The sequence below is a fragment of the Copidosoma floridanum genome, unplaced genomic scaffold (genome assembly GCF_036245765.1).
Source record: "Copidosoma floridanum isolate Cflo_tuat_1 unplaced genomic scaffold, Cflo_Japanese_pri ptg000016l, whole genome shotgun sequence".
NCBI classification, from domain to species: Eukaryota; Metazoa; Arthropoda; class Insecta; order Hymenoptera; family Encyrtidae; genus Copidosoma; species Copidosoma floridanum.
The window spans coordinates 5470769-5489942 of NW_028321893.1; the positions used below are offsets into that span (position 1 = coordinate 5470769).

The 19174-nt window shown below is 32.2% G+C and overlaps 1 protein-coding gene across 2 annotated transcripts in view; it reads left to right on the forward strand.

Annotated features, from left to right (window-relative positions):
- The window catches only part of Rpn2 (Regulatory particle non-ATPase 2), a 492767-nt gene that overhangs the window by 356383 nt on the left and 117210 nt on the right, over positions 1 to 19174 (forward strand). For both annotated transcript variants that reach the window (XM_089592351.1, XM_089592352.1), the window contains exon 12: positions 7338 to 7690. In XM_089592351.1, coding sequence (XP_089448477.1) covers positions 7338 to 7690 — 353 coding nt within the window. The remainder of the gene's footprint in view (positions 1 to 7337; positions 7691 to 19174) is intronic.

A 19174-nucleotide genomic window follows, 5' to 3' on the forward strand; every position in this document is an offset into this window, starting at 1 on the left:
ACAAGACGACATTGGCGCCTCGTTTGTCTGCCTTAGTAATTAATAGTTCAGTGTGGTCTTTTAAAAAGTTTTCTGTTAATTTAATATTATTGGAAGTTGTATTATCAAAATAAGAATTTCTGTAACTTTTAACTGTTTGATTTTTTTAAATAATAAGACACGACTTATTAACATTTGAACACAGATGTTTGTCCAATTTATTAAGAGTCAAAGTGCAGTTCAAAGATTTTAAAAATCCTATAGTAAATTCAGAATCTGGAAAAGGCGTAAAATTAAATTTAGCTTCCAGTTTGAAAGTAAAAACAGCAAAATCAGGTGGTACAACACTAGTGAAATTCTTAACAAAAGAGCTGTTACTATCAGCTCTTACGAAATTATTAAAAGCTAACATTTTTTCTTTGTAGAATTCCATTGGTGAACATCTATTAGTATTATTAGAAAGAAATTTTATTTTGTGTACGTTTGAATTTACAGTTATGATACGAGTAAACTGATTTTCTAATCAATGTTTCAAATTTTCAATTGAGTATTCATACATATGCTAAATAAATTTAGATAACGCAAGACAGTAACCTCTGTTAAAATACTTATTTAGTCTGCAAAAACATTTTTCTTCTCTGATGAAGAGTACATGTATGTATCTATGGCAGTCCTATATTTCAACATTCAATATAGAAAATTGAAGTTTGTTGACATGACTGTTATGTTCCTTAAATAAACTAACATTTTTAAAAGGAAAGGAAGTTAAGATGAAGAAAACTATTCTTAATATGTTTAGTCAGTACCCCATATGGTCTGCATCTAAGAAATACGGTGGTTTTCAATTGAGTGTTAGCCAACTTGTAAGAGATATCAATATACTGCTTACACAGATTCAAAAAATAGAGATCTGAGATTTTTTGTAAATGCCTCTAAGGGTCAAGTTAACGAGTTTCTGAAAGTCTAGAGTAAAGGCACATTGTTGCAGAATATCAATCTGCACCAAATCAAACGTTCTTAATTAATTACAGTGGCGGTACTTGAAAAAAAATTTTTTTAACTGCTTAAAAAACAGTAAACTGCATATGGAAATTTTCTCCTGCAATTTTTTTTTTCTAAACCACCCAATTTTGCGAGAATCTGGCAGCCCTGTGAGAAGCTGTGGGTGGATATGTTGGTAAAACCGGATATTCAAGAGTACCTCACACCGGTGCAGTGCATCGGATCCCTAAAGATTCCTCCGCCACCGCAATGGTAATAGCACGAACTATCATGGCGTTTTGCTTACACTATAGTGGTAGAGGTAATTCTTGTTATTCGGTGACAGGTGAGAGAAAACGATACCAACACACAGTGCGGCCGATTGTCGAAAAGCTGGTCAAAAGTAAAAAAAAAAGTCTCTAGCTAGGGTTTTTTGATGCTTGGGTTGGTTTCATAGATACTCGAGTAAGCAGAAACCGTTAATAGTAGCGTCCCCTCACTCAAATCTCTTTCTCAATCTCAGTTAGAATGTGGCCTTTGTCTGAGCGCTATACTACGATCAACATATAGTGAACAGTGACTGCTCCGCGACGACCGTGTAAAACTATTCGTACTGTAGAGAATCAAGCGGAAAAAATGGAATCTGCTTCTAAAGGTTAGTTATGTATGTATAAAATTTTATAGAAGCTAACTATCCATTAGAAAATTTTTAGATTTATGAATGTAAGAGCACTTTTTTTCTTTCTTTTTCAATGAAAATTTGAGTTGTGAAAGAAGGAAATAATATACTGCTGCTGACTTCCGTTATGAATTTTGTTGCAGGTCAGTTATAAAAGTATTATCTACTGAATAAAATAAGATTCAGCTGCCGAAACCGGCCGATTAGGTTTTTATGCATGTATCCAAGAATAAAGTACACTGTACGTAATTAACGACACAGAGAGATAATCCCGTCTATAAAATAAATGTGCTTATGTATACGTCTTGCGTCGGTCAATCAAAAGTAAACAAACAATATGTATATTTGAACACTACATCTTACGTATTTTTGTGTATAATATGTGTAGAAAAGAAAGAGCAAGACAAGTGTTTAGCAAGGTTGGTTAGCAATCGGAGCTGGTTCTATCGATATTGTGGTTGCGAGAATATTCGTGCGCGTGTATTTGCGTTTGCTTCATAAGACCCCGTTCACAGTGGCGTGTTTGCTTGTTTTACCCTGCCGTAACTGCCTAGTCCTATCTAAAAAGCATGGGACGAAAGTAGGGTAAAGCAGGGTAAGGTAAGCAAACACCCCACTGTGAATGGGGCCTAAATTATCATTTATAATATATTTTTGTGTGTATTTTTTACTAAACACTACATCCAACTTAATAAAGTGTACCAATGAACAGCAAAACGTAATATCTTAATATGAGCTGTATTATACAAATGTACGTAGTAATATTATTTGTTTTATTAACGTTATCTCTGTAGTCATCGAAACTTTTTTTTTGTTTTTAGGTATCATTACTTCGATTCAAGGTGGCTTCACGATACTGAAAGTTTTTTAATCTACAAAAGATATTACAAAAGATAATTTGGATTGTATATATGCAAAAGTTGTAGAAATTGTGTCCCAAAACCAAGATTCTGAAGTCGTATTATCAGATTTAGACAAAGCAACAATAGCAGACTTGATATTTAAAATGAGAACAAGATGGAACGCAAGTAATAGGTGACGGACTGGTTTTTTGAAAAAAATGGTGATTGGCCGTAAAAGTGTGTTGAATTAAGCGCTGTAACTACCAAAAGTAAGGTTTCTAAAGTTGAAAAAAAAGATTGTGGCCGGCCGCAACGCAGTTTTTCAGAATCTTGTGAGCGAAGTAAGTGGAGAAAGACAACAGATTTATGAGTAGCAGTATCGACTAAAATCCTTCTTTACTCAGTAACAACTAAACTGCGGTCTGAGGGACAAAATGATTTTGCAAAAGTGGTGGCTGATATCTTACAAGGTAGTCCTACGAAAGCTACGAAATACAGAAGATCAGTAGACTCCACAACTACTAATGTGTGTTTTTCCAATGACGAATCATTATCATTATTTATAGATTTCGTATTGTCACAAAGTAAATACCAGCAGCTGCGTAATGCTCATTTGCAGAAAAAGTCAAGAATTATTCAATCATATAAGAACTTGTGAAAATCAAAATTACTTTGTTATCCAGATTCAGGTCTTTCAGTAACCACCAATGAGGCAGTAGTGGAACTGCAAGCATTATTGGACCATACAACTGAACGTATTCCTTTGTCTCAAATAGAAGTTGTTGAAACCATGTCACAGACAAAACTCAAAACTTTAATTGGCAAGTGAGGCTGTAATGGTAGTTCGAAGCACAGTGAATATAAGTAGAAGCTGGACCCAAATAGTAGTAGTGATGACAGTGTATTTTTTACGTCTTTTGTCTCGCTACAACTTGTGCATACTGACTATTTGACAAAAGGAACTACTGTACTTTGAAAAAATCCAAGACCATTATCTCCAAGGTTTCGTTGGCCTATAAAGATTGAATGTGCCCAAGAAACAGTACATTTAACAAAAGTAATTATGGAGAATGTGAATCAACAGATACAGAATTTCAGTAGATATACAACTTCTATTAACGCTATGAAAGTAGTTACTTATAGTTTTACGTTGACAATGCTTGATACTAAGTTTGAAATTCATTGTCCGACACAAAATCTGCGATGCGTCGTTATCTATGTGGTTGTACATTGAAAGATTTCAACGACATAGATGCAGTGCTACAGAAGGAAATTTCTGCAGATAATTTGAAATTTGGCCTATTCTCTGTGCACTGTTGAATTCGATGTTTTAAGTTTTTGTTTCATTTGTCTTACAAACTGGATATCTTGAAATGGCAGGCTCACTCAAAAGAAGAAAAAAAATCAGTCGAAAAAAGAAAAAAAATATACAAGAACCGTTTAAAAAATTAAATTGGGCTTGAATGTTGACGAGCCGAAGCCCGGAAGTGGAACTTCGAACAATGGCAACACTGCTCGATGTTTTTTTTAAAAATATTTAATATCTGCAAAAATAATCGGCATTGATAAAGATATAATACATCGATTTTATATCATATTACAAGCGATTTTGAGTGGTTTTGAAATTGATATGGATAATTTTTGAAAGTATGCCGTAAAATTAGCCAGAAAAATCCTTGAAACGTACAGTTGGTATTACATGCTCACTTTGGTACACAAGCTTTTAATTCATGATCCACAAATAATACAGCATGCAGTATTACCTATCGGTCAAATGTCTGAAGATGCTCAGGTGGCTTGCAATAAATTTTCTAGAATGTATCGCTTATATTATGCCAGAAAAAATTATCGTCAAAAAACAATGAAGAATGTATGTAAATGATGATAAATTGCTTTGGATCCATACATTTCCATTTGCCGAAATTTTCCTGTTAAGCTACTTTAATCTTTATCTAAGAAAACGATTAACCTACTATCGCCTCCATTTGTACATAGGCACGAAAAAGATAAACAAGAATCCGCTGAAACTAGCTCGGCCTCAGAGTCAGGTACAGATGTAGATGATTACGACTGTGATGACAACGAATACTTTTTCTTGTAATATTAGTAATTTTTGCTGAGGAAGACAATTTTGTACTATCACTGTGTTTAATACCAATATACAATTTTGGATCACAGTTAAAACGTTTTTTATTTGATAGAAGGCGAAATCCGTATATTTGACATGAAATTTGTAATCAGTGACCCCAAAACCATCAAAAACGATATGTTACTTGATTATGATATATAATACATGATATTTCACCCCCGGGAGTGGTCAACAGGGGTTGAGGGGGATAAAATTCCGCACATTTGACACCTAATTTGTAATCAGTGACACCAAAACCATACACAACGATATGTAACTTGATTATCATAAATAATACATGACATTTCACCCCGGGGGGTGATCAACAGGGGCTGAGGGGGATAAAATTCCGCACATTTGACACAAAATTTGTAAACAGTGACCCAAAAACCGTACAAAACGATGTGTTACTTGATTATGATAAACAATACATGATATTTCACCGCCGAGGGTGGTCAACAGGGGATGAAGAGGGTAAAATTCCGCACATTTGACATAAAATTTGAAATCAGTGACCCGAAAAATCTCTGTGTATTAATTTTGGTGTGAGTTACTTCAACTTCGAACTTTTGACCAGTTTTTCGGCAATCGGCCTTAGTGTTTAATGAAGCAACAGGAATCGAATCAGGCCGATGTGGGAAGGTCGACGCACCGGCTGATACCAAGCCTACGGCCATCGGTAGAGAAAGGACATGCAGAGGTCGATAAATTCATGATTTATTTTCTCTCTGAGCATGGACAGTTAAATTCCTATCTTTATCGCGTAGCGATAATATCATCGCCCGGATGCGCTTACTGCCCAGTGTTAGATGATACTGTGGAACACATGTTTTTTGTGTGCGACAGATGGTACTTTTAGGGCCAGCAGCTGGTGGGAAGGCTTGGCGTGGCATTCACTTCCGAAAACATTATCCCAAAAAAAAGAGAAGGGGAGACTGCTGTGCAGAACGTAGAAATTGCCAAGTAGGCCTCTAACGGTAACAAGGTTTTGAAGGTAGGTAAAGTCTAACGCAGACCTAGCCTGATCTGTGTACATTTACTTATCAGCTAGGGAAAGCATCAAACATATAGTAGCGCTTTGCAAAGATTGCAGCCTACAAAAAAGCACTATTTATACCTGCTGGTTCGTCGAGACCACGAGTTTTTTTTAGGACTCGTGAGGATTGGTACCTCTAGCAACTAGTGGTGAGCCTGTCGCTGATTCCGTGAGATGCGATGATCCCCCTGGTAGCTTTACTCTGAAGTAATACTTACGTGGTTCCAGGGTAATACTAAAGTCTCGAGGCATGGGGGAGGGAGGGTTAGTGGGTATTAGTAGTCTAATAAAAAAAAGCTAGTGAGTTTCACATAACGGTAGTCCCTGTGGTGTGCACTTAGGAATTTTCTTTACTACCACGAAAAAATTCGTTCTCAAAAAAGCTAACATTGCAGAAAATGGAACGTTGACAAAATTTTTCATTCATGCACTCATTTTTTCACGGAAATACATACAAATACTTATCAAAATTCTAAAGCACTTTACTTTATTTACAGAAAAAGTTCTTTTGACCCCATTTAAAACCATCTTTTCTTACTTTTTTTCTTGCTTTTTAGTGAGAACAGTGGAAACCTTTCATATTTTGTCTGGATAAGTATTCTGTCTCAGTTTTAAAAGTTGTTGGTCATATGCCTCTTGTAATGAAACAAATATTAATCATCTGTTTTTAATAACTCATGGCAATTATAAGTGTATGGAAAAACTATATTTCATAGAAAAAAAACTGCACTGAGAGTAGTGTAAAAGCAAGATTAAATGAAAAAAATCTTTCACAAAAGCAAGTTAAAGGCACAACAACCAGTTCAAAAGATCTACTAATAAAACTATAAAGAGTTTGCGTCAAATAACAATTGGTTCTCATACTCAGTAATCCTATAAACGAAGTCTTTATCCTAATAAAATTGAAATGATCACTTATACATGTTTAGAGATATACGAAAAAGTTGGTGAGAGCTGGGTTCAGGGAGTAAAAATTTCGAACTATTGGGTACAAATCAGGAAGTTATCTGATATTTCGTTACAGTAGCTTAAGTAAAGAACTAGAATGATTTAAGAATATCCAAAGCTAAGCAGGTTTTTAATAATGTAAATGTAAATAGGGTTGCATAACATAGGAATAAATCTGAATACAAGAATCTAAGACCAATGCACGTTACGTAAAGGTACAACTAACTAAATAATTATAATATTAATTTAACGAAGCCACGTTAATGCAATGCATTAGACTGTGTTGTGAAGTAATAAAAACTTACAAATTCTGTGTATTAAAACAGATAATGATTTCTTGGTAAGATAGATTACTAGTTATCAAAACTGTGGTATATAAAAAGTAATTTGTTATAGGTAGGCGCTATAGTTATATAATAGTATAACTTATAAGGGGTGCCTTATCAAGTTGTTTATTATACAAGAGAAAACATGACTCTGAAGGCTGAATAATACATAAATGTTTGTTAGAAGGAATTTTAATATTAATAAGTATTTTGCACAAATAATATAGTAGAAAATTACTCAATTATTCCAAAATAATTCAATAATTTTTAATGTAAAGATCTCTTTGACATTGAAACAGTCGAGATTTTTCTTAAAAAATTAAAAAGCCTTTGAAATACCAGTGATAGTTCTTTTCAGGAAAATTTGTACAGCGTTTTATACGAAGTCAAAAAAAAATTTTAATATTTCATTCTGCAGGTGGAAGGAATGTTACAATTTCGTTACAGTCGCGCACTGGCCATACAAATATGCTGGCTGTTGTAGGATCTTTGGTATTTACCCAGTATTGGTATTGGTATCCATTGGCTCACTGCTTGGCTTTAGCATTTACGCCTACCTGTATAATTGCTCTTAATACACATCTTAAAATGCCGAAGCTTGAATTAAAATCCAGTGCTAAACCTAGTACATACGCTTATCCAGCACCCCTTGAAGAGAAAAAACGTGAAGAACGCGAAAAAGTAACTACGGCTGTTCTTAGTATTGCAGCAAGAGCTAGACGACGTGAATCAGAACGACGGGCTCGCGATTCACATGAAAAAATGGAAGTGGTAAGTTACCAAAATGAAAAATCTCTTAATCTAGTTTTTTTTTAATTCGTTCGTTATACAACACTCTATTTTGAAAACAATCTTATTCATACAAATTTTATACATTACAGCATAGAGTACAGTGCGTTTGCCATATTTTTTTAGCACGTTTACACACATTTTATCTTTTGTATTAAGTATCCTATATAATTCAAAGTTAATTACTAGTTTAAAAGTTTCTTATTTGAGAGGGTTGTTTAAATAAAAATTAAATAGATTAGGAAGGTCTTGTGTAGAACGAAAAGAGTTTTAGTGTTAATTATTTAAATATTTACATTTATTTTTAAGATTTGGGTGTTCTAAAAAATGTTTTTTTATCACACAAGACTTTTATTCTGATGAAAATTTGAGAATTTTTGTACAATGAAAATAATTAGAAAAAGCATGTTTCGTACTGGATTTCTCATAACACTAGAGTATAGTTATGTTACTTCTTGACGGCAATGTTAAAGAATAGCTTAGTATTCATACACTTTCAGCTATCATATCACACACTTATTATTTTGCTTGTTTTAGTATTAAGTTAGGTTTACAAATAATGTACAGCTGACTTTAAATTTTATAAGATTTAACGTTATGTTGTTATTAAACTTTTTGAATCGGATGAGAATAAATGACGAACAGTTTTTGAATACAAAAAAATCGAAAAAAATGTTCCATTCCATTTGAAATTCAAAAATAAAATTAAATTGAACTACGTATCTGCAGTCATTATGACACTTTTTGAATCGGTACTATAAGTAAGATGAAAACTTTCAGCTCTTATGCATATTTTTTCAGTTGCTTTATAAAATTTTTGGTTATGTGAATATTTTTACAAAAGAACTGCTTCTTCAATTTCTGCAAAAATTTAGCAGTAAATAGGTAAAAATAACTCGAAAAAGCCTTTTTTTAAATTCATCACTACACATGGATTTTTAATTTTTTACAGTTCATAACACATGTTTTCTGTTTTTTAAATTACTAAAAAAAGTTGTCAACTTTTCATTTTCCTTTAGAGTCCGAAAAATGAGAGAGAGAGAGTACGTCTTGTTTACAGCTTTTCCATTGTATCTAGATAAGATCAGAATTAAATAAAAAGTTTTTGCAGTCAATAAGCATACGAGGTCTAAAATTAGCGGGAATGGTATAGAGCACTTTCTTAAAATATACTGACTTATGAAGAAATTCGTAAAATTCCTTACTTGAGTCTGAGCTAGTAAAAATAATCCTCATTGCTACTTATTTAAGGCTTAGTAATCAAGTTTAGTTTTTTCATTTAACGAAAAAAATACTATTCGAGTTTGACAAAATCATCACTTGTTAATTCGTGCACATTGTGCATGTTTGTGTTCGTCACCTTACATGTACACAAGAATATAATAGTACAAGTACGACTTTGCTACAAGCTAAATCTGTACTCAACAGACTCATTATTTCTTTAGAAAAGTTGGAAAATAAAGAATTAATGGAAAAAAGAAAACTTGAATTCGTTACTTTTTTTACTATCAATTAAACTTATTAGTACGGTACACTAACTGTAAGTGTCTTAGCGATAGACGAACATGATTGACACTCGTTCTGGTGTATTTCAGTATAAAAAAGGCACGAGCTTAGCGAGGGTTTAAAGAGTTAATATCGATAGACCGAAGTGTCAAAAAATCTAGGTGACAATCTGTCGATTTCCTTAGTTAATAAAATAAAAATTTTTTACAACATAAATAATTTTAACAATCAATTATCATTAAAGGTTCAATTACTAGGTGGGGTTTCTATACTTGAACGTAATAAATAAGTTGTATTAACGTGTGCGGAAGTAATGCCGAGTTTCTCACACATGCCACTTTGTTTATTGGTAAAAAAGTTGTGACACATTAGTAGTAAAAGTGGCATGGGTGCTAAATAAAGCTTCATTTATGAAAATCATGAAAAACACTCAAAAAGGAGACACATACTTAAAACGTGTAAAGGAAATTACTGTTGTTGTAATATAAAATTTAATAATTATTGCTGTCACTGTCATTATTATTATTATTATTGTACTTATCACTTTTTTTAATGTTATCGTCATGGTCTTGATTATTATGATCGTGGTTGTCATCGTCGTCATTGTCGTTGCCGTCTGATTCACCTACATCACTGAATACACCGTTACCTTGACCATTGGAATCTACAAAATGTTATGATTACAATATTATCAGCACATTTTACGCACATTGTTATTTACACGGCATTTATAACAAATAGGAAATTTGTATGCACAAAATAAAATTGAAATATATATTGTTATAAGCACTATTATATGCATACGATACACAATAATATATTGTTGATTTTTCGAAATTACAATAGTTACAAATAATTATAAAATATGACAGGAGATTATTCATTCGTCATAGTTTTCAATCGTTCAATAACATAGTTTTTGTTTTGCAAGTATGGCAGATTGATGCATATAGCCAGTATTGATAAAACGGGTATCTATGATATAGAATAATCTCCAAGTATTACAAAATACGTCATATCTTTCAAAGAAAACAAGGTAAAGCAAAAATAACAAGTTTTACGGGTTCTATAAAGGGTTTTGCGACTCACAAAAACAAAAGCGTTGAGTTATGAGAAAACATAACCTCAATTTTTGATGTTTTTGATGTACCTTTATGAAATGAAGAGGAAAAATCATAGGAAAAGTTATATTATGTTAAGTACAGAATAATAATTATGCAGAAATGATTTTTTATAGCCATGCGTGCACATAACCTTTAAATATTGAAAATATGCCATATCTTCAGAAGGCAGCAAGATATAGAAAAAATAACGAGTCTTACGCGTTTTCTAAAGAGAAAAAAAATATCATGGCACACAAAAATAGAGTTGCTAAGTTATGTGAAGATATAACCTTAAATTTCTGTATTTTTAATGTTTTTCTATAAAATCAAGGTCGAAAATTAGTGGAAAAAATTATAGCATGTTTTTAAAATTATTACAAATGTGTAGGATATATTTCTCGTTTTTTGCACAACAGTAACCTTAAAAATGATTTTCAAAAAGTCCCGAGCGTTTCCTACATGACAAATGTACAGGGTAAGACATAAATATACCGCCGTAACCCGCGAAAAACATACATATTGAACTCGCATGTATTTACGAACCTTGTATTTTACAGTATACATGTGATTTCTACATACATGTGAGAACTTAGTTCTTACCGGAGACTTCAAGTTCCACACTCTGTCTCTCTTACCTTGTATTACATCAAGAAAAATAGTTTGTCTCATGATCTCCCAGAAGAGCTTTCCTACGCAATAATAGGCATTTAGAAACTTATATTTACGTTGTTATTTTCCGAATAAATGAATTATTGTTTTCATTATTTTTCACATCTTTTCAAAATATCTAAAAATCATAAAAAGAAAATTTTTGTACTGTACGAATACAATAATTGGTTTTTATAGCGCTTTCATTTTTTGCAAAGTTTTCCTTTGGGATTGAGGTGATTTTTTGACTTAAAGACATTTACCACATAGTTGGTAGAGAAAAACTTGAGCTCAATCAAAGCTCAGAAAGGTCAGAGGAGTGCAAATATATGCAGTAACGCTAGAAATTATTCTTTTTATATGAATGTAGTTACACACATGCTTTTACGCATACTTGACTCCTTCGTTCTTGTGTTATTAAAAAAAAAAAAAAAAAAAAAAATTGATCTGATTAAGAAGAAAACAAGTTTATCTTAAAGTAATCATTCATACAAACAAAAATTGTACACTTGAACGATCAGCAATTTTTTTTTGGTATTTATTATGCTATTTTTAGTAAACTTTTGACGTTTAGATAGTATTTGTCAAAGAAACCTATGTTAATGAACGTCCTAAAGAGACATTAACTGGCATGTAATACTTTGCTATTTAAGAAAGCGGTACTACAGGATGGTTTGTCTTAATTTTTTGTTTCAATTAAATTTTAGGTATTAAGTATGGAGTAGAAATAAATGTATGAGCTTATGTGGCAGATGTAAGTCGTAGGATGTTATTTTGAAATCATTGGAAGATTCGATGAAACTGCATAGTCTTATACTGGGCAGCCTACATATTGTTTGTATTGTGTTGTTCCATGATACATTGTTTATAGTTGTTCAGTTATTAATTATTAAAATATTTATTAAAATCATACCCAACCTACGTGGGTATATTAATTACAACGATAATTGCACCACCTTTGTAGTCAGTATCATTTCATAAAAAATATATTTATAATTATAATCATATTAACTGCCATATCATTTTATAGAAGTAAAACTTGATACTTAGGTATCCAAGCACCCACTGTCCACTGGTTTTATTTTATTAAAAAATGAAACAGAACAATGGTCCAATTGAGTCAAAAATGCTTTCTTTTTAATTACAGCGCTGAAGTCGTTAAAGAGCGCACGAAAGTAAATAGTATTAACTGCTATCGATGACGTATATTTCGAGAGGCTTCTTGACTGGCTGTGTTCCCTTGGAATAGAAAATAAATTTTTTTTAGGAATTGAGTATTACAATTACCCCAGAAACAGTTATAAAATACAAGTACCAAGAGACTACTGAATATTTGCCTATCCACCTGAGATAAATTCGTTAGAAGAAACTTTAACGGTCAACTTTCTCCTTGGATCGGCATGAAGGAGGTTTGGTAGTGTTAGCGGGGGAAAATCTTAGAGAGGCAAGGGGAGGGAGAGCGTCTGGCAACGTTGTGAATTTTTTCGGCTGCTGGCACGTCGTCTACTGTTGTTGTCGTCTACTGCTGTTGTCGTCGTCTACTGATGACAGTGTACTTATTTATTCGGTTGAATTTTTTATAATTAAATTTTTAATTACAAAAAATGTTTTTACTATTTATTACATTTCAAAGCGCGTGCCAAAAGCAGCGTTGCCAAGTCGTCTGCTGCGAGCACATTTTTTGCTGTTTTTTAATAGAAATTTGTGGTAGGGCTCTCTCAAACTTTGACAAAATATTATTTTGACAATATTCTTTCATTTAAAAAAAAAAAAAAAGCAAGTTCATTTAGCCGTTTTTTTTTATGTGAAATTAAAGTGATTTCTCCATAAGCCTATGTGTTAAAATATTGTTTTTTTAGATCAATATATCTTGAAAACGGTGTGGTTAAACCCTTCAATAATGTAGCTGTAATTTGATACCATTATCCCAAACAACATATCGAAATTTCAAAAATTTTCATCATAAAAAATTATCACTACCGAACCTCCTTAATGCTTTCTTCTAACGTCAGATCAATAGGGATTCGAGAAAACGGCTTATAAACTAGTTATTCCGTTTTAAAAGTTATGCTAATTCTTAGTAATCGATGTACAATAAACCAAAATGTGTAAAAAATTGAAAATTTTGAGTAGAATTTTATGTTGTAGTTTTGAAATATCTAACAGTATGAGATCTTACCCGAAGTTGAGGCCAAAGTTGGTTAAAAATATGTTTTTGTATTTATAAAAAATGTGCTTTAGATTATGAAAAGTTTTATACAAAAGTGATAGCAACAACTAATATAGATTGACCTAGCCCAGTCTGATGTTAAAAAATTCGAATATAAAGTAGTTATTTAAAAAAACCTGTTAAAAATTACTGTTTTTTAAAACGCTTGTATCCCTTGAAAAAAAAAATTCAAGCACTTTTTTGTGAAAGTGTAGTTGTTGGCCACCTTAACAATCGCGTTTTTGAAATTTGGAAAAATAACAAACAGTTTCTGCTAAAAGTTGTTTAACAAATAATGCAAGGGAAAAACACTAATTTTTGGCTAATTTTTTTCACATTATTGATCAGTCGAAAATGCATGCAGGAATGGCACATGTTACGGCAACAGTTTAAGAAAATTTTAAGCCCTTATAAAAACCCACAGTTGTATGATATTTCGGCCTTAAAAAAAAGTGATTTGATGAAAAAAATTGGTTTTTTTCTAAAAACATTTTATTGTTCTTTAAATTTATAAACAAGCTTTTGTTTCGCTTATTAAAATCTACACTTTCACCAAGAATTTATCAAATCTCTTAAAGTTGTACTTTATTGGTGCGTTGTGCGTAAGAGTGAATGAAAAATTTCAGAATTCTGGTCTTGATAAAATATACGATGAAAGTGGATTTTGCATGTTACTCCTTCTTCTCCCTGTCTCCTTCATCGTACTACCCTTTGCTGGTCCTCTCCAACCTATGCTATGCCATGTCACCGAAGCACAGCACGAAGTTTTAGTTTTATTTAATTTTTTTCTTATTCCTTAACTAATTCTTTAATAAAGAAAATCTCTCTTGAAACTTAAATCCGTGGTCTCCTGCACACAAACCGAGTCCCTTACTCATTCTGCTATGAGCGGTTCCGTTATTTAAAACTTAATTACTTTGTGTTATAGTATGGCTAGTAACTTAATTTTACTGTTTATTAATTTTTTTTTTTCGATTTTAAATTGAATAAATTAATAAATTCTACATTTAATACACTAATTTTCTCAGTTCAATATTTTTTCAAAACTTTTGAATTAGTTTTTTTAGCAGACCACCTTTCTTTTATAGTAATAAGCATTTATTAATTGAATATTAATTTTTTAATTTTACTATAAATGAACAATTGTTTTTACAATTTTTCCATTTCTTTTCAAAATTTTCAAAAACAATTCAAACATTTTCTTGTATTCTATGAATACATAAGTTAATTTTTATTGTATTTTACTTTTTTTTAAATTTTTTTCATTTGTGACCAAGGTTTTGCGAAAATTATTCAAAATCTGTAGAAATAACTAATAAAAATATATGAATTTTTCTTGGTGTTTAATACTGTTTTAAAAAGCTTGCTTGAAGCGAATTTTTAATTTAGAATTGAGGAAGAACTTATGCATGGATTCTCAAATATTCTTAAAACAATAACTTATGGGTACAATATTACGAAAAATGATTTTAAAAAATATTGCTATGAAACAGCAGAGTGATATGTAATGTTGTATTCTTGGTATCATTTGCTACCAACTTTTTACAAGGTAACTACTTTTTTTTACTTATTGGAAAACCTCATTAGGGTGTAAAGTTTATATACCACGACTTTAGTATAGAACGAATAGAAAAACTGTTTACTCTATACAGTTTGCAAAGCAAGGGTAGATTAATTATTTAATTATACTTTATTCTGACCTTCGTATGCGTTGTTAAGGGATTGTTGTACTTATTGACCCTTACTGTACTCTAGATTTTTATTTATGGTGCATCAGTGGTACAACATTGTATATTACCCATGGGTCATTTTTCAGTAAAAGTACAAAAATCTTTACCCAAAGTTAGAAAACTATTAAGAAGAAAGGATAGTCGAAAAATGTCGCGAACTACAACCAACGAGGATATGATATATGATTCAAGGACTCCTTTTGCACTCTGATCCTTATATTTTACCACTAGAAATTTGACCTAAAAAAATCGGAGATGCCATTTCCAACTAAGGTTTTAAAATTTTTATCTGATAATGCTGTACTAAATCTCTTATGGGCGATCAAAACGAATCTAGTGATTCTAGATCTAAATTAAAGTCTTATTAGTTGATGTTTTAATTTATTTGTTTTGAAAGTTTTAATAAAAAAAATAGAAATTAAACACAGAAAAACTAATGAGTATAAGAATGATATTTTTAAATAGATGAAGCTTTCGTAGGGCTTGAATAACGAATATCAATATACTTGAATATTTTATCAAAACTTTCTGAAATATCCACAAAATTGTTCTTGCCATTGGTATATTAATAAATAATCTTATGCAGTTTACTTATGCTATGGTAATAGATTAAATTACCACAATTACTTTAATGCAATACCGTAGCAGAAATAATAACAGGGTTCAAATTAGAAAGCAATGTTTCTATTTTAACAAGACAGAGACGAAATAACACGTTTAAGGTTTTTTTAAATTTTTTAAAAGTATATTCAACAAATTAATTTTAATGATCTTATTTTTCACGGTTGGACATACGTTTAACTATCAAGGTATAGAGATTTCAGTAGGACATTTTGTATGGATATGCAGAACATCTTAATTTCTTACCATGGGCTCTAAGTGCAACTGATGCTTTGCACCCACGGGCCACCTTAAATGCCTTTGTTTTCATTTTGAGTCCATGGACAGGAAATTGTTTTGTCCTCTTAGGGTCTAAAGTGGGCTCATGGGGACAAAATTTCACTTCACTTCCTTGGCACAACACACAATACATGTGACAATATGTTGGATGTATATAGTGTAGTACTGTTTAGTTTTTGCATGTATTTTATATCTACTATTCTAGATCTACTTCTTAGCAGCTTACTTTTTACAATTATATTTTGAACAACGCAAGTGATTATTGCTATGTGTTGGCCCGTCTAAACGAACCCTTACCACCTGAGAAGGAGCCTGCTTTTGTGAGGTATTCGTGAGGTGGGGAGAAGAGTATAATGAATTTTGTCGTAGAGAGACAAAACTGCGCCTACTCTGCAGTTCTGGGTAGGAATTGCTTTGACAGAGCCAAAGTGCTTGTAAGGTAGTATAGCGCGTAGGAAGAACATGTTAATCATTTTGGTAGAAAAAAGAAAGAGAGAGAAACCTACCCTCTGTAGTAGCACACCTCTTTTTCTTTATATGGTACCATAAGTATGTATATATGTATACATACTTTGATATTTAAACTACTATTTTTCCTGTTAAATCGACAGCGTAGCATCCTATACTTATGGGCTTTATTGTGTGTATGGACGCGCGTGCGTGCGTGCGCACGCGCGTGTGTGTGTGTGTGTGGAGTCAACCAAAAAATAATAGTTTATAATACAGTTACCTCACTTATAGCTGCTGCTGCTACTAATGTGTCATTATACACTTAAAACATATCCAGCTTCGTACGCTTCTATGAAATTACCACTACATGTTTGTATTATTCGCTTTTTTTAATACTTTGCACCAAAAAATTAATTTTTATTTTCATGAACCTCTTTTCTTTGTAAGTAACCATAGAGTATTTTATTTGCTTTTAACGGCTGCATACTTTTGATCAAACCAGTATCGAGTTGTTTAAACAAAATTTCTTTACTGGTTGAAATATTTTGCTTGGCATTTTGAAAGCCCGAAAATAGTTTAGTATTACCATCACTACAACTACCACTATTACTGTCGAAATCACTCCCTGCAGAAGTTTTACTGTCACTGTTTTCACTACTGTATTGAATATGTCATATTATTATTATCTCCTATAATCAGAATTAGGCACCCACTGTCCACCTGAGAAGTGCCACATACTCTCTCTATGTTTTAATCTTTTTCATCACTGGCATCGATGAAGTACATGTCGCTTTCGTAACCAGAGTCGTAGTCGTAGTCCTTGTTTTCAATTATTATTACAATTATCACAATGCACACTGATGCACTAACAAATGAAACACAATGGAAGAAAAGACGCCATGAGTACCCTTTTTTTCAAAGACGGATGATGTAAAAATTATGTTTCATGGACACGTCAGTTACGCTGAATAGCTTCGTGCAAACTGAATGTAGATAAGAATTTTAAATTTCTATACAAAGTTATACTTTCGAAAGGAAATGTTGTGAGAAATGTCCTCCACTATCCTTTATTTTTCTTTAAAACATGAATTTCTTGCTGTAATCATAACAAAGGAAACAAAAGATCTCATGTCAGTCTGATTATCAGCTCAAAAGCTCAAAGATACAGAAACACTGCACAACGTTTTTTTTTCTCATGAAACTTCATTTTATCTCTATTCGTTAGTAACCTAATGCATGCTGTGTTCTTCTTTTGTAATATTTGTCTTAATTGGACAACCACACAGTCATATCAAGCCACGTTTGTTGACGGTCCTTTGATACCGAGCATGTAATTGAAGTATCTTTCTTCCTTATACCAACTGTCATATGAATGAGTTCATATGCTTTTCACCTAGATTTATTTTACTCCCGGGTCTTGGGTTTTAATTTTATCAGATTGACCCTCCCAACCTTCATGCCTCTTCTAAGCATAACTTTTTTCTTCTGCTGACCGTATTTTTCTTCATCATTATTAGAAATTGTAATATTGTTACATACTTTTAACGTATACTGAAATAGTCGTAACTTTTGTCATATTCGTTAATGATATGAAAACTGTTTTTCTCTTGTGTCTTTGTTTTGAATTTTAATCGGATGAGACCGTCCTAAAGAAATTTTAATCTTTTATTTTACTGACAATATTTCTGTCCATTATTGTCAGTAGATAAGAAGTAGATAACGAAGTATTGTTTAAAAATTTTTGCGTATGCTGAAATAAACTACCGTCATATTATCTTACTGCACAAAAATTATTATTTGCTTTTCTATGCTACTGGAATGTTTCGTAAAAATATTTATTTTCTCATCAAACAAAACTTCTGACTAACTTGTCGTCACTACCTCTGCTACAAAAGGTAGGGGTGAAAATTGACTAATCAGAATTTCTTTAAAAAACGTTATATTAATAGTACAAGAAAGGTGTAGGGGTTAGTTTCGTTTTTACGTTAACAATGGAACCCTTTTTGAAAAGTCATTTGATAAATGTACTTATTTGCTTGCTACGCGTTGCACTCGTTTGTGAGCCACACTTTCGTTCGGCGTAGGTTAGTTTTTGAAGTAGTATTTTTCAATCATTACCGATCAATCAATTTCTTAAAAAATTGTATCTTTACATTATCGATTAGGAACATTGAGTGATATGTTTAAATGACTTTTGATAGAGTTTAGTGTGACAGATGGATGCATACTCGATGGCAACACCCGTGGACGTGCACACGGAGTGAACCTACTGGTTGCTTCAAGATCGTGTTTGTCAACTTTTTTTTGCAACACATTGACCGTACGAGTGATACTCGTTCCGAGTAGGTCATTTATTGTTACGCTGAGTAATAACAATAGTAATAGCAGTCTGGTTACTGAGATTTTTGGAGTAATATTGAGTTCCACTAGGGATAACCGCAAAATAGTGGTTTGGTGGGTGACTTTAGATAGAAACTTATATTTATTGACTATGTGTCGTATTCTTTATCACGTGGAATATATTTTACAAAGGTTAAGGCCAGCATGATACATCGCTAAACTTGCAATACATTGTCATCTTCAGACATATACTAGAACGTGCACAAATACAACATCTTTTGACACAACTGTGTGGATAAAATCCTTTTTTTTTGCAAAAAGCGTATCATGACGCTACTTCACGACTACTCAGATACCTTTTCTTGGATTCTAAGCAAAATACTACTACGCATTACGTGACTAGATTACCTCAGCAAATTAGTTTGCAAGATCGATTCAGTGTTGGCATAAAAGATTCAATTACCATTGACGTTTCAACACGCGGTAAAAGATAGTGAAAAATGAATAAGCTTAAATTGCATACCACAGCTACATAATAATGCACACAAAGAACGTCCTGTGATTCTTGTGGATCATTTTA